The sequence below is a fragment of the Tasmannia lanceolata genome, unplaced genomic scaffold (assembly GCF_043159265.1).
Source record: "Tasmannia lanceolata isolate RefF3 unplaced genomic scaffold, GAP_Taslan_0.1 ptg000005l, whole genome shotgun sequence".
NCBI lineage: Eukaryota > Viridiplantae > Streptophyta > Magnoliopsida > Canellales > Winteraceae > Tasmannia > Tasmannia lanceolata.
Window position 1 is genome coordinate 7,674,985 of NW_027518682.1, and position 24,887 is coordinate 7,699,871.

Below are 24,887 nucleotides of genomic sequence, written 5' to 3' on the forward strand. Positions count from 1 at the left end.
AGGGTTGGCAATTTCACCCGTGAAACCGGGGATCCGCCCCGCCCCGAACAGGGCAGGGACAGGGATGGGGACTTAAAATATTCCCCGAAGCGGGGACGGGGCAGGGATGGACCTGCCCCGTTTTACTATGCAAGCCATTATCAATATCCTCTTATTTTAGTATTGTTTTAGTGTTTTTTAAGTTCACAGTAAATATTTTTTTTATGCTAGTGATATTGGCACTACCATATTTTGATAAGTGCATAAATATGGCTTGTCTTTTTCTTTTTTTAGGGTGTTAAAAAGCTTTTTTGAGGTGAGGATTTTTGTGTGGGGCGGGGATGGGGATTAGGTATTCCCCGCGGGACGGGGATTCCCCATCATCCCCGAAGCGGGGATAGGGACGGGGAATGCAACATCCGGCCCCGCCCCGTTGCCAGCCCTATGATAGAATGCTTGATTGGGCATTTTTGAACTAAAACTTAAGTAGCATGATTAGGTACATAAATACCACGCTATCCAAAATCCTAGGAAGTGAGGAAAATGCAACTCAGGTTGCACTTTCATAATTTTTTTTTAAATTTTAAAATGAAAAAAAGGAAAAAAATAAACATAAAAAAAGAGAGACAAGGATGCAATTATTGCAATACCAGAACTTCTCAGCAGGTCACCCATTCTAGCACTACTCTCACCCAAGCCCACTTAACTTCAGAGGTTTAGTGCATTTCTGCTGCCATGATCGCACTTTTGTGGCACTTTCTGCCACTTTCACGGTAACTTGACCTTGCTACTGATTACTATTGTGTACTGTCCTTGGTTCAGAATCTCTCAATTGTAGAGCTTTTTTGTGAGTAGCCTATGCTTCTAGTGGTACAATGCACATAAAGACATGTTTCTATTGTCTGATATGTGTTCTGTTGTGTCAAAAAAATAGAGCATATCTGATACAATGCATGGGACTATACTGTTTGATACAAAATGGATTCCGATGGGTCTGGGACATACTGTATTTCTGAAACTTTAAACCATGTCCAAACATAAAACATAAGCTGCAATCTTTGGTAAACTTTTTTGTGAGTAGACACCTCTTTGGTTGACATCCTTCTATTTCCTGGAATTCAAATTGTGTTGTTTGGTTGATATTGATAACCATTTTCATGAAAATTTATATATTAACAAAAAATAGAGCTTTTTTATTCTTTTGAAAGTAGTATAGCGCTAATCTGGTAATGCATAAAATAGTAACAATGTCCAAACATAAAACAAGTCACATTACATAACACAATGTCTACATAAAATAAAACATGCTCAAAAGTTACAGAAACAAGTCCACATCAAAGAAACATGTGGACACATATAGCATAAAAAAGTTTCAAGAACATATTCTTCAGTGAGGAAAATGAAGCTACAGCTATTGATACTTCTCATGCTCATCAAGCATCAACAATATGGTTGATCAGTTATTGCTGTCTTTTTTTATGGAATTCGGCTTTGGTGTTCTCGTTGTGTGAGTATTCTTCAGGCAGTTATTGCTGTCAACGTTTGATATGTTCTTAATCTTCACATACAAAACCATAAAATTGTTTTTTATGGGACCAGGCTTCACGAAAAAGAAAGGGGGCTAAATCAATACTGGGGTTTATTACGAGTTATGTTGGAAGCCTATGGAAAGGAATATATAACAAAAGAAAGTTCTGAACAATTGCAGGGAATTGCAGATCTAAAAATGCAGGGTTCTCAAACAAAGAAAACACAGATTTAGAACCCAAAAAAAAAAAAAAAAAAAACTGTTTGTGGCGTTGGAAACAATTGATTACAGTCCAAGGTAACTAGAACATTGGAAACAGAAAATCTATTGGATGAACTATGGAGAAAATAAAGAACTAAGAGGAAAAGGCTAAAACAACAATCGGGAGACACAAAATAAAGATCTTAATATGTAAGATAGGTTGAAGGGATATATTTTCAGGATGGAATTCACTTTTGGTTGTCTAGGAATCCAGCAAGAGAAGAAACACATTGATATCAAAGGAATCTACCTTTGATCTCTACGAATCCACCTAGAGGGTCTGCTCCTCTATCAATGGAATTCACACTGAATCTTCTCTCCTCCTTCTGCCCCCCCCCCCCCCCCCCCCCCCCCCCCAACACACACACACAGATTTCTCCCATGACTTACTAGAGACTTGGGCTCCCTAAAAACCCTGATGTGTGAAAATAAAAAAAAACACTAACATGTTGGTCCTACGTCGCTTACCCGAAACGGAGCCTGTGCGGCCGGCAACCATTGGCGTAAGATCCAATCTTGAACTTGACAAGTGTAAAAGAAGACACTGTTTTCATATATGCAATTAAAAGCTCACGACGTTGATTCGAACCACCAAAGAGGCTACTTTCCTTTATAATAGATCGTGAGATGGCAGTGGGCGACCCTCTCGAGTTTCCGGCTCTTCCCTAAATTGAAGTAGCCTTTCGTTGCTTTACTAATAGATCCCGCCGCCCTTGAGTCTTATGCAAGCGATTATACCTTCCATTTTTTATTTTTTTTTGAATGGTACCTTCCCAATTACATTAAATTAAAATTCTCAATATGACCAATACAGTCATGCCCCCTAGTAAAATAAAAGATAGTTATACCCTTCCAAATAAACTAAAATCCTAAGGCACTTCTAATGGACTCCAGTATCAGATTTAGACCCTTTTCTTTATCATGGAGGCGGGTCCCCATCATTCTCCACAACTTGAAATCATTTGTCTCCGACGAATGAATGCAGATGCATTGCTTGTAGAGATTTGGATTGAAACATTGAAAATCCATTGCCAATTGGTGTAGCTATCCAACTTTGGATGACTCTTCCATTTAAAGTAGCCTTTCGTTGCCTTACTAATAAAGCCCGCCGCCCTTGAAGAAGTGGCTAGAGAAATCTTCGGGGACTTCAGCAAAATATGAGGTCCTGGAGATTGCTAATGGGGAGTTCGCTATAACTTCCTCTCCGGATTCTTCGAATGTTGATTGCAGGTTACAATGGTCTAATGCAGAGGATAACCCTTTTGAAGTGTTATGTGACTGGAAGGATAGATTTTTAGGGACTCTTACTTCTTCGTGGTGGTCGATTGAAGGTCTTCCTCCCCATGCATGGCTAGTGGAAAATTTCAGAAAGATAGGATGTTGAATTGGAAGAGTCTTGGCAACAGATGGTTCCTGTGTTGAAGGTGGCGGCTATGAGAAAGCGTTGATCCTGCTTATGACTTCATTATCAGCCCCAGATTCTATAAAGCTTTCGGTCTGCATTGATGAAACAGTACATTGGGTGTTGGCGTCAAGAAGTTTCACTCACCCATCTGTATATAATGTTCGACAATCGGAGGAAACAACAGCTTTATTTCAGCAACCTTGGTCGGGTTCTCTCAGTTGCTCTGGAATGGGTCCCCCAGAGAAGATGGTGGCACTCGGTAGCAAACAAGGGACAGTGGGGCTAACAGGCGCTTCTTCCTCTTTTCACCTACCGAGCTACGTGTCTCCTATTGCTAGAGATAGCGTGAGAAATTTGGAAGATGTGACAAGAGATAAGTACGAAGATTCTGGGTTACAGTGGCTGGGAGACGTGTCGTGCGGTGAATGCTCTCCCATTCGGCGGAAAACAGCTTTTCTCTTTTCAAATCCCTTTGTTGTTGCACCTCCGTTGATTAGATTGGAGAGTCCCCCTCCGTCCGATTCTTTTAATCTTTCTTCTTGGGAAACCCGGAGCCCGCGAAATGTGATGGGCTTTCCAAAAAGTTATTGTTATGGGCTTTCGCCTATTCAGATGGCATGGACATCGAAAAGGGGTGAAGTCCATCATGGATTATTAAAAGGCGGTGAAGTCCATCAGGGATTTTTAAAAGGCGGTGATTGCAGTCCTTCTTCTCCGTTGATTCTTTTGACGGAGTCTGTCGAGCCCCTTCTCAAGCTTCCAGAATCTAGTATTGTCATGCACGGCGATAAGGGCACTTTTGGGAACTCTCGTCTATTTGTAAACCTCATCGACGATTTTACTGATATTTCCCATGATGTGCCAAGATTAGGAGATGGTCAAGGGGGTTTTGGTCCATTACAGGGGGTGTGCCAGGGCCAATATTGGTTGGAATCTACAGAACCGGGCAATATTTCTCTTGTTCCAAGTGAATCGATGCAAAACTCCGGGGAGGACCGCAGGGGCTTTGATTCATTAAAGGGAGTATGTCATGGTCAATTATGGTTGGAATCAGCAGAGCAGGGCTTAAATTCTCTCTGTTCCAGTGATCCGTCGGTTGGTATTGCGCAGATCGATAGATGGGAGAACATGGATGAGGAAGCATATAGAGGTTGTGAGTCATCCACCCGGGCCACTTCAGATAGGGATAGCCTAGCTTTGGTTATAGGTGTGGAGGAAAATCTAAGACCCATTTCCTGGGTTGACCCTAAATATGAAATTTTAGAGATTTTTGTGAATCATATCATATCCACTAGCGCAGGGTTTTGGGGTTGTCATATTCAGGTCCGGAAGAAAGCTGAGGAATATGTTCAGAGTTGCGGAGGGAAGAGAAATGGATCAGCGGTTTTGTTCTGATCCTTCAAGCTTTGAAGGGGTTAGGAAGTTGCTACGGGAGTTAGCAAAATTAAAATCAGATGTGAATTATGGAGACTTTGCCGCTAGTAAGCAGGATGTTCGAAATTTGAGGGGTCATAGGAGAAATTACCCTAGGGGAAGTGTATCTCAGTCATCTGGTTTTCCATGAAGATAATATCATGGAATGTAAACGGTTTGGGGTCCTTAGAAAAAAAGGCTCAGGTTAAAGAAGTAGTAAAAATTAATAAGCTTGTTTTAGTATGTATCCAAGAAACGAAGATGGGGGCAGTTAACAGAGCTATAGTCAAGAGTTTAGGAGGAAATGCGAACTGGGATTGCTTATCTTTGGATGCAGTTGGAGCTGCAGGAGGCATATTATTTATGTGGGATCAATCAAAATGGGAGATCCAAGATTCTTGGCTAGGCAAGTTTTCTGTCTCAATAGTTCTCAGAAAGGTGGGAGAATCAATTTTGGTTAATTTCTCCGGTATTTATGGTCCTACAGATAGGGTGGAAAAGCAAAAGCTGTGGGAGGAACTTACTATAGTTAGAAGTAAATGGGTTAATCCTTAGTGTTTGGGGGGAGATTTTAATGAAATTAGATGTGTCGAAGAAAGGCTGGGGTGTAGAAGATCTACTCAGAATATGGTTGATTTCTCAGACTTCATTGCTGAGAATGAATTGTTTGATATTCCAATGATGGGGGCTAAATTTTCTTGGTCCAGAAATTCCAGTAAAAGTCGTTTAGATCGTTTTTTGTTTTGTTCAGATTGGATATCCCTCTTCCCGGAGGTGTGCCAGAAGGCGCTCGTCCATTCCGTCTCTGATCATTGCCCGCTTTTGTTGGCTTCCAAGACTGGATTCGTGGGGCCATTCTCCGTTCAGGTTCGATTTAGCGTGGTTAGAAATTCCGAAATTTGAAGAGATGATGGGGGGATGGTGGGTATCATACAAGGTTGAAGGGGCGGCGGATTTTATTATAAGGGAGAAACTCAAATTTGTGAAAAAGAGACTCAAAGAGTGGAATTCCCACAAGTTAGGGGCAATCTCTGAGAGGAAATTATGGTTACAAAATCGAATCAAGGATATTTCTTTGGCTGATGAGGGAGGGTTAACCTCAGAGGAGGATTTGAATGATCTGAGAAGAGCAAAGGAGGAACACAGAGTTCTTCTATTGCAGGAAGAAATATCTTGGAGGCAGAAGTTCAGAGTAAATTGGTTAAAGGAGGGTGATAAAAACACTGCTTCCTTTCACAGCATTGCAAGTGCTAGGAGACGAAACAATAGAATCGAGGCTTTGGAGGTTAATGGAACTTTATCTTATAGCAAGGATGTGATTTCCAAGGAAATTGTGGACTATTACAGATCGTTATATTCTTCGAAAGAACTAGTCAGGCCTAGGCTAGATGAGGTGGTTTTTAAATCTCTTGATGAGAATTATAAATCGGCATTGGAAAGGCAATTTTCGGAGGAGGTGGGGAGAGGGGTTTTTTCGATGAATCGTGATAAAGCTCCGGGGCCGGATGGTTTTTGCCTAGCTTTCTTTCAGGCATGTTGGGAGAGTGTGAAGAAAGATAAAATGTCATTTTCCCGAGAATTTTACGAAGGCATGGAGTTGGAAAGAGGAACTGGCGCCACCTTTATTGCTCTTTTGCCAAAAATTAAAGGTGCTGTGAAGGTTTCTGACTTCAGGCCAATTAGTCTTGTGGGTTGCCTTAATAAGGTTTTGTCAAAAGTGTTGGCGGATCGTATAAAGGTGGTCCTTCCTCTTATTATCTCCGAGAATCAGTGTGCTTTTGTTCAGAGGCAGATATTGGATTGCTCGTTGGTGGCAAATGAGATGGTGAATTGGATGGCAAAAACAGGTGAGGAAGGTGTTATTTGCAAGTTGGACATGGAAAAAGCTTATGACAGAGTGGAATGGCACTGTTTAGATTATTTTCTTGAAATGATGGGTTTTGGTAATAAATGGCGGGGTTGGATGAGAAGTTGTTTATCTTCGGCCTGTTTCTCCATTCTTATTAATGGCTCTCCAAAAGGTTTTTTCAAATCTTCGAGAGGTTTACGCCAAGGGGATCCTTTATCTCCATTTCTATTTGTGATTGTAGCCGAAGCTTTGAGTCTGCTGATGGAGAAAGGAAGATCTTTGGGTCTTGTCTCTGGGGTTAAATGTAGCCAGAATGGGATTGAGGTATCGCACTTACAATTCGCGGATGACACTTTACTTTTAGCTCCCTTCAGGTTTCGAAGATTCTTAACCTTAAGGCGATTCTCCGATGTTATGAGAAAGTTACAGGGCAAAGATCAAATTTCTCAAAATCAGGGTTGTATGCTGTGAATGTTGAAGAGGCAGAAGCCGCTAGCCTAGCCAATCTTATGGGTTGCCCCTTAGAAAGGTTGCCTTCTTCTTATTTGGGCCTCCCGTTGGGGATGGGAAGACCTCACAAATGTGCGTGGGATCCCATTGTGGAAAGAATCGAAAGAATACTTGATACTTGGAAAAGGAATTTGGTCTCTAAAAGATGAAGGTTAACTTTGATTAAGGCAGTTTTGTCTAATATTCCCATTTATCAGTTATCTTCATTTAAATGTCCTGTGAGTGTTGTCAAGCGTATTGAACAGATTCATAGAAGATTTTTGTTGGGGGGATCAGAGAAGAAGAAGTCTTTGGCTTAGTTAGTTGGAAAAATGTCTGCATGCCAGTCAAAGGAGGAGGCCTCGGTATTAGAAGGATAAAGCAGGTTAATCAAGCATTAATGGGGAAATGGTTGTGGCGGTTCGGAGAGGAGCAATCGCGACTATGGGCTAAGTAATATCAGGAAAATATGGTGCTGAACCAGATAACTGGCGTTCTTTAAACTGTTTTGGCAAACCTGGAGTGACAATCTGGCGGGATATTCTATGTTTAAGTTCCAGTTTCGATCATGGTGTCAGATATAGAGTGTATTCTGGAGATAGGATTTCTTTCTGGTCCATGCGTTGGTGCTCTCTTTCCCCTTTAAAAGATTTATTCCCTGATCTTTTCTTAGTTGCTGTAGATAAGTCAGCGTTAGTGAAATATTGCTTTGAGAGAATAGCTGGAAAAGTTATTTGGAAACCTACTTTTCGGAAGAATTTCTTTTATAGAGAACTGCCTTCGGTGCTCAGATTCTTCCAGGTCCTGGAACAGACGTACATCAGTTTATCAGGGGTGGATAAAAGGCTGTGGGTTTTCGATTCTTCCGGTTTCTTTTCAGTAAAGTCTTTTTATAAGGGCTTGGTTCCTTATCAGGAAAATCCAATGGCAGCAAGGATGTGGAAAATCAAGGCTCCTCCAAGAGTTTGTTTCTTCGGCTGGTCAGCGATATGCGGTCTGATCCAAACGGTGGACTTTCTGAGCAAGAGGAAAATGATAATTGTTGATCATTGTGCTTTGTGTATAGAATCAGGGGAGTCGGTAGATCACATTTTCATTCACTGCAAAGTCGCCCGTGAGGTATGGGGCAGGATATTAGCCAGGTTTGGAATTGATTGGGTTTTTCCTTCCACTCTTAAAGATTTATTTGAAGGTTGGTCCTGTAATTCTTGGGGGGAAAAAGGAAAGGTTTTATGGTGGCTCTCATTGGTGGCCACGTTGTGGGTTCTGTGGATCGAAAGGAATAATAGAGTTTTTGAAGGTAAAGCTAAATCTTCTTATTTTCTGTTTATCAAGGCCATTGCTTTAACTATCTCTTGGGCTAGGGCTCTTCCGCTTTTCCAATTTGTTTCGGCTTTCGAACTTTGGGAGAGTTGGAGAGTAGTCTGTAATAGTAAGGAAAATGTTGATGTTATTATTCAGGCCTGGAATCCTCCCCCTGATGGGCTCTTAAAGTTAAATTTCGATGGTTCTAGTTTGGGTAATCCTGGCCCAGCCGGGATAGGGGGTGTCCTGAGAGACTGCGCCGGAGAGGTCATTAAGGCTTATTCCAGTCCGATTGGGACAGCTGATTCGAGTGAAGCTGAGGTAAGAGCAGTTCATCAGGGCTTTTTGCGTATGGAAAGGAATAGGTTAGGCAGTTGCATTGTAGAGGGTGATTCGCTTAATGTTATAAGGTGGCTCAGGGGCTCATCGATTCCTCCGTGGAGATTTCTCCGGTTCTTTGATGAGATAAAAGACATATCGGAAGGGCTTTCGATTATATATCAGCATGCGAGAAGATCTGCTAATGCGATCGCAGATAAGTTGGCAAAAGATCGAGTTTCTAAGCAAGTTTTAGAACTTTTTGATTTTTTACCGCCCTAATTGTGTAATGGTGGGGTTGTCTCTGTTTTCTTGGTTTGTATATGTGTCCTTGTACTTGAAGGGGGACCTTTTCAGTCTTCTTTTAATGCATTCTGTTACCATTCAAAAAAAAAAAAAAAAGAACCAATCATATAGTCCTTCATCCTAAAAATTGTCTACCACTCAACACCATGTTGAATTCTAATTTGATTGTATCCACACTGTAAATCGATCCTAGAAAAAATTGTAAAACCCGAAAGCAAGTCCTACATCCGTTAAGATGAGTAATAAGAAATCGATACTTCATGCTGATCTTTTTTTTTTTGGAATGGCACTTAATGGTGATCTTATTAGTAATTTTACGATGCATACTCCAAGATCCATCTTTCTTTGACGAGCATTGTCAATGGAATAAGACTCTCGCGAATGAAACCCTTACTTAACAAGTCTTCCACTTGCATCTTCATCTTTGCATGTTCAGTTGGATTCATACAGTAGGTCCGTAAGTTATGCAATACGAATCCCATCACAAGATCGATATCATGTTGTATAACACGCATTGGTTGCAGCTCGTCTGGAAAGTTATGATGACACAGGGGAGTTTTAAAACTATGTGAGGAACCACCCTAATCTATGGATCCATATATCCTCAACCAGTTGATTCAATTCTTCATCCCATAGTTACCAGAGTAGGAAGCAAATGCGAGAAGCAATGCCAGAATCAATGGGTCTGAAAAAGAGAAAATGGGGGGAATCGTGAAATCACCAAGGGTCCATTTGGATGCCACTGAAATTAGGAATCACTAGGATAGAGGTAGAAAATGATGTCATTTTCTCTTTCCCAGAGCAATTTGGTAGGTTTTCCCTGGCAGGACAACAGTCCCTGTCGGTCCTTATTTTTTCAATTAAATGCCGTTCCTCTTTCCTCTCAAATCGAGAGGAAAAAGGTGAAAAGTCGGGTTGGGGTTCGGTCAGGGTTGCACTCTCTATCCCAAGAACATGAGGGTGGTACCTTCTTGTGAAAATGGAGCATATGACGAAGGCATCTGGTTTGAGAGTATGGCTTTTGTTCTTTGGGATAGAGATCAGTTTTTTAATTTGTTGCAGTGTGGGTTCTGATTTCTTATTAGAGTAACCCAAATCAACCAGCAGTTACTTTGAGTGGGTTCTGATTTCTTATTTCTATTGCAGAGTGGGTTCTCATTTCTGATTTCTGGGTTCTGATTTTTGTTGCAGAGGGGTTTTTACAGTGGGTTTTGATTTTTGATTAATGTAATCCTTCAATAAAAATATTAACCAGTAGTTACTTTGATGACTGATTTTGCAAGTTTTTTTTTTCATTGCAGGGTAGGTTCCAGTATCAGCTATTGTTACTGATTTACCTTAGTCAATTTTACAGTTATTCAAAGGAGTTTTACACCATTTTAGAATCTACTCTACATCTCTTCCTCCCCATTTTCATTCTCAAACTACAGTCAACCAAATGACGCTTGGAATTTTTTTTTCTTTACTTCTACGTAAAAAATATGAGCTATTTACAATATGGAAGGGCGAGGGGGAGGGGGAGGGGCTTGCAAAGCCAAATCTCCCAAACTTCCTGCGCACTTTTACCCTTCCATCCTTCTTCAACCTAGAGTTTAAGGTAGGATGTCTAGCCTCGACAGTGACAAAAGAATCAATGGGACCACTTAGCATCCCACTAATCAGAACCCCTCTCCACTTGGGCTATCTTCACTCCTAAAATACCTTTTGCAAGAAGTTCATTTCTTAATTTTTAATAACTTTTATAAATTTTCAAAGCATTTAAACATTCTTAACTAACTTCGGGTGGACACTTTCTTTATGGTTTTATTCAACAATATGTTCCCGCCGAATTATTCTTTAGGTGGTTATTACCCATTGTGCGCCTCTGGTCCAAAAATGAACATTTGATATATCCTCTCTCCCCGCCTCTCCCTTGATTTCTGATGCATATTTCCATGCAAAAATCATATATGCTTCTATAAAAAAGATCAAATGCACTTCAAAAACCACTAAATCTTCGAAAAGAATATATATATATATATATATATATATATATATATATATATATATATATAGAGAGAGAGAGAGAGAGAGAACGGTTCCTACACATATGTGTAGAGAGTTCTCTACACACTAGCTTAAAATACAGTGGGGGCCCACATTGTTTGGGTGATCCAAGCCATCCATTTTAAAGGCCCTCACATAGATAGGGTGTCTACAAAAAATCAGATCCATAGGATCATCCCAACCCTACGATTTGTGGAGGTAAAATTAATGTCTTTAAACCTTCACAAATTAGTCCATTTTTTGCCTCCACAGTTCGAATGGTTAGGGTGATCCTATGGATCTGATTTTTTGTGGACACCCTATCTATGTGAGGGCCTTAAATATGAATGGTTTGGATCACCCAAATAATGTGGCCCCCAATGTATTTTAAGCTAGTGTGTAGATAACTTATCTACACATATGTGTAGGAACCGTTTTCTTTTTTTTTGAATGGTCGTATGATATAAAAAAGAAGACTGAGGGAGTCCCCCTTACAGAACTAGAAGAGAAACAAAAACAAAATACAACAACTGCTGAGAGATGAAATTAAGGAGGGAGAAAATCATAAAGAGTGAGAACTTGATTTGACACTCCATCTTTTGCTAACTTATCAGCCACCTCATTAGCCGATCTTCTCACCTGCTGAAAAGATACCGACATATCTTGGACGAGGTCTTTTATCTCATCAAAATATTGAAGAAAACGCCAAGGGGGATCCCGCGAGCCACTGAGCCATCTTATAACATTCAACGAGTCCCCCTCCACCACACATCTAACTGAGCGCCCCTTTAACAAACTTAAAAAGCCTTGATGCACTGCCCTGACCTCTGCCTCGTTCGAATCAGCCCTACCGATGGGCCCCGAAAAAGCCTGGAGGACTACACCGTTACTATCTCTTAAAACACCCCCAATCCCAGCTGGTCCAGGGTTCCCCATACTGGAACCATCGAAATTGAATTTAACGATTCCGGCAGTAGGGGGGCTCCATTTAGGGGTTAAAACAGGCCTGGTTTCCTGACTCTCGCAGACCAATGTCCACCCTTCCCACAGGTCATAGGCCGACACAAATCTGAATAAAGGGAGTGCCCTTGCCCAAGATATAATCAGAGTAATGACCTGAATAAATAGTAAAAGCGGAGATTTAGATTTCCCTACAAAAACTCGGGAATTCCTTTCTTTCCAGATGACCCATAAGAATGCCATGAGTGTCAGCCACCACAAACTCTTGCCTTTTCTGCCCCATGGTATACATTTCCATCCGACAATCAAATCTTGCAAGCCGGAGGGGAACACCCAATTGATGCCAAATCTTACTAGAATCTTCCCCCAGACCTCCCTAGCTACTCGACAATGAATGAAAAGGTGATCCACAGTCTCCCCAGATTCAAGGCACATAGAACAGTGATCTATAATCAGCATATGCCTCTTTCGCAAGAAATCCACTGTTTGGATCCTATTTCTAATGGCTGACCATCCGAAGAAGCAAACTCTAGGGGGCGCCGCAGATTTCCACACCTTTGCTGCCACAGCATTGCCTCCAACAGACACCATACTGTTGTAAAATGACTTTACCGAGAATCTACCTGAAGAAGTGTTTACCCACAACCTTTTGTCATCCCCCTTGCCACTGACGTAAGTCTCAGCAAGAAGCTGAAATAGATTGTTCACCGATGGCAGCTCGCGGTCAAAAAAGTTCCGACGAAAGAGAGGCTGCCATATAACTTTACCATTATAGCACTCGAAGCATTCTTGGACAGAAGCAAACTTATCTGTAGGAACCGTTTTCTCATATATATATATATATATATATATATATATATATATATATATATATATATATATATATATCTTTGTGCAGTAAAGCATACCCGAACAAAAAGGAATGCTTAACCTATAATAGGAAAATGTTCAAATGGAAACCCAAGATGTGAAAAGTGAACGCGAAGTAACAACGTTTGTGATTGGAATAAACAGGAAAAGGTGGTGGCTAATCACCTTGTAACAGATCCCCTGATATGGAAAAAAAGTCATCTCGTCAAGTGCTCCATGAATCACAACAGCACAATAAATGGAGGGACACACTAGTGCACTGCAAAATGCAAGCTCCTGATTGGGTCCAAAACACATGCAGAATCCACATAAAGAACAACCACTTGACTCTAAAAGTTGAGAATTAATCATCTGAACTCACCAAAGTCAGCAGGCATCAATTGCTGCATGAGCCATCATATTTCCAATTCCGTCCTAGACCTGTTTCTCTAAGATTGATTCGAACAAGTGGGTTTCCAAAAAACCATTTCATTTTTTCTTACTTGAGCCCACAACAACTAGCTCTACCATAATATGTAGATAAATAAGCCTTAAGCAAAATTGGATTTAGGGGCAACTAACATATGATGAATAAGACAGGCAGACTCAGGCACTTTGAACTCCAGTACATGGATGTGAACCTGTCCCTACATCTAGAAAACATGCAAAGGACATCGTCTCCTCAGGGAGAACAAAATATACCCCCAGCCTCAATTGTAGACTAAAAACCAACATCAATCACGGCTATCTCTTACCGTTCAAAAAAATCATGGCTAACTCTCAACTCATATGGCAATACAAACCCATCAAGTAGGGCATGCTAGAAACTAATCCGTGTCCGACCCCTCAACCTATTGTCCACCATCTCCCACCATAAGTAATAGCGTTCAAACCAAGGACAAGACGGAAAGTGAAACATAGAGAACTAAATAACACACAGCCATGTGAAGTTCAAAGTCGATTCACACACAATATAACACTAAAAGTTATCTCGCCTCAAAATAAATGAGTAGAACAAATTGGATGAACAACATTACCAGCAAAAACACACCTATCCCTCTCAGAGATTAGTTCTTTGCCAGATGGAAGAAAATATCATATTAGCCAGGCCTTCAAATTATGACCCATGCCTGTAGCAAGACTGACTCAAGAGAATGACGAAAACATGAAATGCTACTTGTATTACTATGTGACAATGGCTGCCATTCTGTTAATTAAGGCAGAATAAACCTCACACAATAAGATAACACATGCATATATATAATTTACAAAATGCATATCCAAATGCAGAAACAAAAGTAAATCATAAGAATTCTACAATGTACCAGAGTTCATAATCTTTGGTGGGCACAAGAGTTCTCAAATTATATAAGAGCCCCTTAAAAGAATCCTTAAACAAAGACAAAAAGCATATTTAAGTACACATAACGCATTACCTAGAAAACCCTAGGAGCTTCTCAGCAGTTCCGCCTCTGCTCTTGTTCTTCCCAAACATCAAAGCTCGTTCTCTTTCCTTCTCTCTCCTTTCCCTCTTCACTCTCTCCTCTCTCAATTCATCCAATGTCTTTTTACCCAATTTCTTCTCCGGCCGGCACGATCCAGAACCATTCAAATCTCGTTCCGCCACATCAGCATCAGCACCATCGGACGGCCTCGAAAGGTACCAAGGCGCCTTCACGCCTTTTCCTGCAACCCCATAACCTAGCCGGAACTTCTCATCCTCCGGTAATACAACGGCCTTGATAGATTCTCTCTCTTCCTTCCTCTGCTTCTTGTTTGGTTCGTCTTTTCTAGGGTTTTCGGATTCTCCGAAATTGGGGAAATTGGATAGGCCTTGGAAGAGATTGATGTGTTTTGTTTCGGAAAATTCAAGAGAGGGATTAGGGTTAGGGATAATTGGAGGAGGAACCACGCCGCGGGTTGTTCTGAGTCTCTCGAGGCGGAATTCGGCGTCACGCTTTCTGGATTGTTCTCGCTTGAGCTGTTCTTCTTTGGCTGCAGCTTCTTCGTCGCGGCGGACTTTCTCCCTGTTATCGTTTCTGTAGACGTTCCATCTCTTTTGAGGGAGGATGTTCAGACCTCCATGCCCTCCCATTTTCTTCTCTCTTCGGATGATAATCGAAACAGCGAGGGATTTTTTTGTTCTATAGAGATTTTCTTTTTTGTGTCCAGTATTCTGTTTGCAGAAGAGGAAAAGGAAGGGTTTTCGTGGGGATTTCAGGTTTGACGAGGAACAAATTGGAATCCCGGTAAAAGGAGGAGGAAACGGATGGTTGGAGGTCAAGAATAGGAAATTAGGGTTTCCGTTTTGGATTCCTCTGTTTTTTTATTGGGTGACGATGGAATGAGATAAAATTCAGTGAAAAAATCATCTCACTGAATTTTTTAATCTTAGCCCGTGCCTGGCAGCCAGGATTTTTTCTCACCACTTCTTGTAACTTTTGTTTCACTTTTATCCACTTCACCTGCCCTACCAAGGATTTGTTTTTTTCATGCTAAATTACTGCCTCCCAACTTGAGTAGTTTTTCGTTTCCTGATTTTTAACCACTGGCTTTTGTTTCACTGCTATCCACTTCACCTGCCCTACCCAGGATATTTTTTCATGATAAATTAGCGCCTCCCATCTTGAGTAGAGTTTTTTGTTTCCTGATTTTTAACCACTTGGAGACAATAGTTTCCTGATTTTTGCTTCACTTTCACCCACTTCACCTGCCCAACCCCTCTCTCACCACTTCAAGACACAAGTTTATCATGAAAAAAAATTCATAATATAAAAACATGCCCTTAGGGGACGTTTGGCTGCCATGATTTTTTTTTTTTTTAATGATAAATTGGCATCTCCAACTGGAGATGAGGGCGAAGTCACCAAAAATTAAGAAACAAAATCCCAAAAACTAGTCTCCGTTTAAAAGAAGTTGCTAAAAATCAAGAAACAAAAAACTCTAGGATCAACCTATTTTAAATGTTTAGCAATTTCTCATCACCGGAGGCACTAGTTTCCGAGATTTTGTTTCCTGATTTGTAGTGACTTCACCCTCATCTCCATTTGGAGAAGCCTATTTATCATTAAAAAAAAAATCCTAAAAGCCAAACGTGCACTTAAAGTTTTTCTTTTCCATTGCACACATGGGTGCAACTTGGGTCGGGTTCAACAAAAAGTCGGGTTGAGTTCGGGTTCCGGTTGAGTTTTCCCAAACCGGGTTGAGTTTGGGTTAGGTTCGGGTTGAGGGCTTGGGCAACCCGACCCTGAGTGTAACCCGACATTTTTTTTATCGTTTTTTTCAAAAGTAAGCTTAAAAATTCAGGTTGAACTCCGGTCGGGTCAGGTTCAAGTTGGGAAAAAGGGTTCTAGGGCTGGAATTTGGGTCGGGTTCGGGTCGAGTAAATGGTTCCTGGGGTTGAGTTCGGGTTGGCCTCAACCCGACCCAACCCGAGTTGCACCCATAGTTGCTCGCAATAAAACAAGATGTAAAACAAATACAACCATCCAAAACCCACCAAATAAATCACTACATTCTTTGTCATAATTAGTAATTTCATAAATTCTTGAGCTTCCACTGCTCAAGATTGGTTGGCATTCAATTAGTGGCTTTACTAATGAAGATCTAATCTCTCTAGAGAAACGAAAAAGACATGGGCATGTTTAGGGTTTTTGTTTTTATGAGGAAAGCATTTTTCCGACATTTTTGGGGGTAAAACAGTAACGACCTTTTGTCGTAAAATGGGGACCTTTTGGAAATAGTTTGACCATATTAAAGAGACACTTCTGTTGATTGGAACACGTACATGAGGTATACAAATATATTTTTTTCATGGGTTTTACATCAATTATGATGAATTAAGTGAAAGTGAAGTACCGTTTAAAAATATAATCAAGTTCATTTGTTAAAAAAAGAAGAAGATGAAGAAGAAAGGGTGCAACTTGGGTTGGGTTGATTGGTTGAAGCCAACTCTCTCAACCTTAACTTGTGTTGGGCCCTCAGCTTAGAGTAGGGCAAAAACAAAAAATAAATATAAAAACTCAATCCTGAGATGTAGAAAACTGAAAAATACCTTCTCAACAAGAATCAAACGTGATTTGCATGCTACAAGCGGATGAAAATAAGAGAAACACAATCACACAAAAGCAAGAAGACAATATTTACATGGTCCGCGGAAGAAGAGTTTCACTATTTTAGTTTTAGGGACTAAGAAAACACAGAAAAAACCATACAAACTGTAACCCTAATACGCGGCTTATATCAATGCCACTACATCATCGGGAAATTTTCTGAATACACTTAGCACGAAACTGAAAATAAATTTTCCTTCCGGACGCTGCCCGAAAACCCCGTTCACCAACTGCTACTGCCATTTGTGCTGCCTGTCATGCATTACTTGATATGGACGAAGAATGCACATCTGACCCATCAAAAAAAAAGAATGCACATCCAACAATTGCTGATAGCTTCCCAGTGACATCAACTCATCTTAACATTTTCTGAAGTAGCTTCCCATGACTCGTGACATCAACCCATCTCAACAGTTTCCGAACCTTGGATCATGTTGCATCGTGACATAATCATCCGAAAATCACTCAAATTTAGCTGCAAAAAAAAAAAAAACATTGGACAATTATTTTATTTTATTTTTGAATGGCAAGCATTGGGCAATTATAGATGATCAAAGACTGAATATATCCACGATCATTTGGAAACATGCTCATCATGAAATCCAAAAAATTGTGCTACAAATATAGCCTGGTCTTTTTCTGTAGAATGTCTAACCTAAATGGACTGCTTTTTTATTTTTTCATTTAATCCACAAACCCAAGGCAGTGCAGCCAATTTTCCTAAAGAGAGATTACAGTACCAAAATGATCCAGGATATAACAAGTTACAGCGACAAATTTTGCGCACTGACCTTCCCATGTCCATCACCATCAAAGCAATCAATCATATCAAACACCTCCTTGTCTGTCCAAACAAAATCATTGGCTTTCGCTACCCTCTGCAAATCTCGAACTGTAATGTTCCCCTTTCCTGCTTCTGTACACAAAACACAGTAAGTCACAAGCGAAACTGTGAAGGAAATACCAAAACATCAAGAAATCCCAACATTGTAGGTAAAGCTGCATGATCTTAAATTTCGGTTTCGGTTTTGATTTCGTTCACCATGGAAATGGAAACGTTTCGGGTTCGGTTGGAAATTTCGGTGGAAATCCTGTAAAATAAAGGAAACGTATGCAAACATATGCAAATGAGAGTTTTTATATGGTGGCCGACCGTCCACCAACAAGGGCAGAGAGAGAAAAAGCTCTCCCCCTTGATTTTTGATCCAACATGAGCCTCTTTTTTTACTTTTACCTTGATCAAAAATCAAGGTGGTTGATATTTTCTCTCTCCGCCCTTTTTTTTTACTTTTACCTTGATAAAAAATCAACGTGGTTGATATTTTCTCTCTCCGCCCTTTACATATAAGGGCGGCCACCATATAATTTCTCTGCAAATGATAGAATTTAAAGATGAAACTTCCGGAGATGCTAGAATAAGCACAAATACACACTTAGAAACCATCATATAAGCAAGAAAACCATCTATAATGGTTTAAAAACACCAAATACCTAATGACATGCACTGTCTCGCATGTCTGAGAATTTATTAACTACCAAATTTCACATGTAATTCATATAAGTATTTATATATCATGCATGCACCGCATTTTGCATGCAATTTGTATAAATATAATTATATAATACATACTAATACAGTATACGAATACTACACTTACGGTTTCGGTGTCAGTTTCAGTGGAAATTTAAAACCATGATATCATTAGTGAAGAAGATATACCGAAAGAAATTCATGCATCTACTTCATTTTTTATCATTCACAAGTTAGATCAGAATGGCAGGAGGAGATCAAGGATGGCAAAACTACTGTTAGAGTGTGCCAATGGTGACCCCGGCATGTCACTGTTGAAAAGATGCATATTCTTTTTTGTATTTTCATATTGGTGGTGTATGTAAAGAGAATGCTGGATAAATCTAGTATCTTCTAGCAGGATGAAGAAATATCTGAAGTATCTTAGTTAGCAAATCCCTGAAGCGTTTCTAAGGAGTGTCAAAATCCCATAGGAGCCGTTTGGATACGCAGATTTTAGAGTCCAGGTTTTAATTTGAAAACAGTGTAAAAGAAGGTTCATGATCAAGCTGCTGTACACTATACTGACATCGTTTCTTGGATTTTAAGTGAGAAATCCAGGTTTGGTAAATCACTCCCCATCCTGCGATTTCTAAAACCTGGAAACATGGGACGATCTCTTGCTCTCTTGCTGTCGGAAAGAAGAGCAAGAAATCAGAAAACGACGGCTGGTCTCTTTCTTCTCTCATCTCCCATCTACAATTTTGAGGAAATCCAAGATTCTAAAATCCGCGTATCCAAACGGCAAAATCCCTGAGAGCCTGAGTTCAGTAATCATTAGTTATCTAGGGGTCTCAAAATAATGCATAGCATGGAGATAAATGGATTAGGACTTTTTGTTTTTTGAATGGCAAATGGATTAGGACAGATGGAGAAGACAATATTTCTGCACCAAAAACTCAACAGAAGATAATCAGTGTGGCGTGTGAGTTTCTCACGGGGATACCACTTGTGGCTTCAGGAGATAACGGAACCTAGATATTGGTCCGTATTTGCTTCTGAATCTTCACAGAGCCTAAAAAAGCTCAAGATAGATACTAAGAATGTGATTGACTAATTTTTTTAATCAACATTCATTATGAAAGTAGCTTTTACTATAGGTTCCAACACCATGTAAAGAGAAAAAAAAAAAAAAAAACCTTGGCAGGGTAAAATTTTGGAGAAGAAAACTAAGAGGAAGGTAGATAGCAAACACAAACTATAAAGTGCCTGCTCTCAATAGCAGGAGCAAAGCGGGCCCTATCAAATGATAGAGACCCTACTGCCACTCATTCCAATGACACAACCAATGGGAGTGACACACTATAATCTTATAAATACCAGAGTTGCCAGAGTGGGAAGTGAGTGCGAGAGAAGCGATACGGGAAAGCGAAAGTGGGACAAGCTCTAAAGGAAGTAAAGAGAAAATGTGAGTCAATCATCATCGAAAGTCAACATTAAGCACATAATAAGCCTCAGGGAAGCAGGGTTAATATAGGTCAGGATTACAAATAGAAAGAAGACTTCACAACTAATTATGAAAAAAATTGAGATAAATTTCATTTGAAACTTAAGTTTTCAATTTTTAAATGCACTCTTTTTTTAAAAAAATGCGCTCATTCGGCATTATCAAGAGGAGAAAATATTCTTTTAGGAAGAAATTATAACCTAAAAGGGAAGAGTACTTTCAATTAAGAAGAAATGTGCAGGAAGTGTCTGGGAAGCGTGCTTCCCCGAAATTTGCGAAGCGAGAAGAACTTAGCTTCCAAAGCGAGTTATGGGGAAGCGAGCTTCCCATCCAACTAGGAAGTTTCCGGTAACTATGATAAATACCAACAAACTGGTCCTCATTTTTTTAAACACAACTCTTCCATCTTAAAAACTTACAATGGAATACTCATAATTCTGGTCCTAAACAGAACCAACCAAGGGTGAAGAATTAGATAAACAAAACTGTGCTCAGTCTTTGAAGCTTGCTACAAATACAACACAACAGTGATCATAAATAACTCAATTGGAGCAAAATGCATGAACCAGTGAAAAAATTCAGTCAAAGTAAAAGGTTATTGGAAAATGCGCATTTTACAGTACTTAAACAAAAAAAGGCCAATAATGTAAGAAAAAATTTACCATCAAACAAGAAGAAGTATGCAATCATTTCATCTTCAGACATTTGCACTCGACTGGTAGTCTGGCCACAAACAGAAGAGGGGGAAATACATCGTAAATATGCAATCAATGCATTCCAGGGTATTTAAGAAAGAAAACAAAGCAACTTCTTATAAAATCGATGACGTGCAGAATCACATAGACGAACCATTTTCCTTTTCTTCCTTCTTCCGAAAGTTTCTTGCACTTTGGTACCTTCTTTTCTTCGGTTAAGACCAGCATTATCCATGTGTGTGCTAGAATTTAGAGGAGACTCGCTAACTAAAGCACCTGAATCCTCAGGTAGCCCTCCAAGTGAAAGAGCAATGGCCTATGTATGAATTTTGAAGAAGTATAAATGTAGCTGCAGCATCCATCTAAAAAATAAAGGGGAAAATTGACAAGGAAACCGAAATTTCTGTAAGCATGCACTGTTACCTACCTGCTGTAAAGAAATATCATCGTCAATGGTATCTGAATCATTCACGAGCCTTTGAACAGGTAATTTCTTAAACTTTGTTGCATTCAATGGACTTTTGTTCTTTTCCTAAAAAAATAAGATAAAGAGATCTCAATAAGAGATTGCATATGTAAAAATCATTGTTGCATCAGTACAGTTACGAGTGTCGGAATCCAACACGGATATTGAGCGTCAGATTTGGCAAACTTCAAAAAGAAAGATTCATGGATTCACCAAAATGTTTTAATCAATTCTTAGATTTTAATTTTCTTTTTTACATAATAATATGGTTATAACAAGTAATATATTGAAAGTTTAAATAGGCTAAGCAAATACAAACTTTTTATTCTATGTAAAAGCTTATTATTAGGATAGATAAACTGAAAAAAAATGCGGTAATTGTAAAGTTGAGGTATTAGTAGTATTCAGGAAAAAAAACAGATAAAAGCGATAAGTGTCGCAAAGAATCCTGGAGTATTGTAAACCGACACATGTCCGACACGGATACTTCACCCATTGAGAATAATCCATGTAAAATGGGTAAAAATATTCCAAATCAATATTATATAAATCTAAATAAACATTCAGGTGCTAATCCAACTATTCCCGTTTCATATATGAAGCAATTCTATGTTCACAGTTACATTGAAAAGAGACTACACTTTATGTACCACACTGTCCTGCTGCAGTCATCAATTAACTTGGTTGAGCACCATGAAGAAATTCTTGAATTTGAAAAGTAGGTAGTGAATTATAGACCCAATGTTGAAGATGAGAAGAGAAGATAACCCCAATTTCAGAAGTTAGCATCGGTGTAAAAAAATAAGATTTTGGGAAGTCCTCACAAAGCACCCCATGACAAAGTGCCAGTATCAAATTGGCACACCCAACATATGACTAAAATGAGAGATCATAACTGCATGATCAGTGTCCAAAGAGAATACCAAATGAAATTCATAATAAATTAGTTTAGCATAGAAACTATTTAGGCCCTGTTCGTTTCAGATTATGACAACCGATTGTATGTCCAAGACCTATTATTGGAATCAAAATTACATTTAAATTTGCGTCCAATTATAGGTTTAGGGCTGACAATCGGTTGTCATAATCTGAAACGAACAGGGCCTTAGAATGATCTGTGGAGAAGCTACTTTAACAATCTATCTGCATGCAGCCTCTTAGAAAAATGTATGAATACAGCACTTGAGATCACCCTCACCATTGGATGGGAAAAATCAAGATTCCAAAATCTTATTCACAGTTAAGTGTGGCAGTGGCTGGTCTGTGATAAACCAGTTGGGAAGGAAGATGGAAGCACATTCAAAACACAATGAATGTTAGGAGAAATTTCAGGGCATAGGTAAGCAGTTATGTGGCTTATATCATATAGAACAAATTTTTTGAACAACGGTATCATACAAAGAGAAAATGGAATTCTACGAGAGAAACCAAACGATTGAACTGCCATCACAACAATACTGGTGGAAAGAGGCTTGTTATTTATTTCTAAGAAACATCACAGAGAGCGCACCGGGTGTACATGTTGAGATATGTTCCAACGGTGGAAAGCATCTTCTGATTATAGACGTCAGTTTATGCAGATTTTAATCATTTAATCATCTCCATCAATTCTTCAAAGTTTCTCACTGGTTTAACACAAAATAATATTCGGAAAATTCCTTCAAAACAACAGTTTAACATATAACTTAGGGATTAGTTACTACCTGAAAGAAACTATGACATCACAACCCTGCATCAATTGACTAAAAAACAAAAGTACAATTCTTCCCCTCTTACTTGTAATTGGTGCACCGTTTAAAAACTCCCAAGTCAACTAGCTTTTACCTTCATCGGAATCTGAGTTTTGCCCTACCAAGTCAATTAAGAGTTCTATTACTAACCCGATGTTGGGGTTCCACGCAAAAGCAAATAGTGCCATGCTGGATAAGTGAAACGGATGGGGATGGGTTATAAGGGAATGGGCACCCTCCCTCTAATGGCTAGCTTATAGGGGTGAGTTCTACACGGTTAAATTCCCTACAAATGGTATCAGAGCTTAGGGTGTGGTAACCCCAGTTTGCCTCTGAGGGCGGGAATGTCCCTCAGGGAAGATCACGGAAACCCCGGTGTAGTATCTCTTGGTTCCCACGTTGCCTCCGCGTGGAGGGGCGAGATTTTCCACATTGCTTCCGCATGGAGGGGGAGATTGTTGGGGTTCCATTCAAAAGCAAATAGTCCCAGGTCGAATAAGTGAAACGGATGGGGATGGGTTATAATGGAATGGCCACCCTCCCTCTAATGGCTAGCTTTTAGGGGTGAGTTCTGCCAGGTTAAATTTGCTTTGAGGTTGTGGTTTGTTGGCAATATTTTCTCCACCTTGTTTGTGCAAGATCTTGGGTATTTCCGTTTGTTCGCTGATGGTAGAATGTCGGAAGTTATTGGCGGTGGGTTCGGCAACAATTGTGTCTTCCCAATTATCGTCCGACATGGCAACCAGTTCCCCCCAACACACACACCCCACACCACCACCCCAAGCTCTGTGATACCCAATTTGGATCAACAAGTCTTTTACCTACATTTTGTCAGGGAACTTAGACCAATAATCAGTTTTGGAATCACAATCAATTCCCAAAATACATAAGAAACAGGGCCTAAGTTGACCATTCAAAAAGGAAGAGGGAGTGAAGGGGGGTGCGGGGGTCTAAGCTGAAGAAAAGAGCCCTAAAGCAACAAATCAATCACTTCTTCACAAATAGAGTTGAAAATCTATAAAGATAAAAATCAGTAACATCCAAATAAAGTACAAATAATGCATACCCAACAAATGAATCGAAATGCAAAGGCTTAACCAAAGTAAATCCGAAAATTTAAAGCATAGTGGCCAAATAAACTATCCAACAGCTACCCATTTCAATCAAAGAACAACAAAATAAGATTAGGCAAAATAAACCTTACAAAACATGAACTTCAGTAAAAAAGAAAAAGAAAAACATAATGCATAAACCTTACAAAACATGAACTTCATAAAAAAGAAAAAGAAAAACATAATTAAAAAGTTAACTTGAAAGGAAGAGAAGATAAAACCCACCTTACGAATCGAACCTCGGTGCAATCGAACATTTAACTCTTCCTCTTCGTACTCTTCGCTTGACGAACTCTCACCATTTTCTTCCTCTAGCGGTCGGTATTCGTCATCATCGTCTCTTATTTTCCCTTCAAACTTTTTCTTTCCCTTTGCCTTCCCCTTCACCTTTCCCTGATGCTTTGGGACCGAACCCAATAAGGAAGACGCAAGATTAGGCAATCCCAATGCTTCCAATCTCGCCCTGTTTTCCTTAATTCTCGACATTCTCTGCTTCTCGTATTCTGAAATCACTTCGCCTCCTTCATTTACGAGGTCTTTCTCTTCGCTGGAGCTCGATTTTCCCGAGTTTTCATCCGCTTTTGAATCGGAAGGAGCTCTCTCTACCATCTTCTAAAATTGGGTTTACTCGTGTAATTTAGAGGGGTGTGATGCCTGTTGAAAGACGCAGCCCGTATGCATATTTATTTCTCTCTAAAGTACCGAATGGCCTCGTTGCCAAAACATTTGGGAAACGATATCAGCACAACCATGTTTTGTTATTTGCACGGTCCTAGCTTGTCTTTTCTTTTTTGGTATAGCCTAAAATGTGCCTGAGTACAAAACCATATGTTCTGTTATTCATATAAAGTCAACAAAAATTGCTTACAGGATTGTAAACAATTCCATATCTTACACATGAAGTCCACAAGAGTAAAACTTAAGAGTGAATTATAAATCAATTGATAAATAGAACTGTCTTACAAAGCCACACCAATAAGATCTTAACATCTCTAACTAGACCTGCCAAGACCCTGCATGTATTGACGAAAAAATATTTCTTGCTTAAGATTTTATTCTAGGATTTTT

General features: G+C 39.7%; 2 protein-coding genes across 2 annotated transcripts; both read right to left on the reverse strand.

The window, feature by feature from the left end:
* Nucleotides 1-514: 514 nt before the first annotated feature.
* On the reverse strand, nt 515-15,048 carry LOC143877327 (leukocyte receptor cluster-like protein). The gene is made up of 2 exons (XM_077379329.1): nt 14,124-15,048; nt 515-1,090 (listed from the first exon to the last, which is right to left on the reverse strand). Exons 1-2 carry the CDS (start codon nt 14,780-14,782, stop codon nt 1,084-1,086), a joined length of 666 nt encoding a protein of 221 aa, XP_077235444.1. The 5' UTR covers nt 14,783-15,048; the 3' UTR covers nt 515-1,083.
* Nucleotides 15,049-16,784: 1,736 nt separating this feature from the next.
* Nucleotides 16,785-24,473, reverse strand: LOC143876546 (uncharacterized). The gene is made up of 6 exons (XM_077378257.1): nt 24,045-24,473; nt 20,939-21,043; nt 20,666-20,827; nt 20,479-20,539; nt 17,591-17,715; nt 16,785-17,274 (listed from the first exon to the last, which is right to left on the reverse strand). Exons 1-6 carry the CDS (start codon nt 24,426-24,428, stop codon nt 17,197-17,199), a joined length of 915 nt encoding a protein of 304 aa, XP_077234372.1. The 5' UTR covers nt 24,429-24,473; the 3' UTR covers nt 16,785-17,196.
* Between the last annotated feature and the right edge of the window lie 414 nt (nt 24,474-24,887).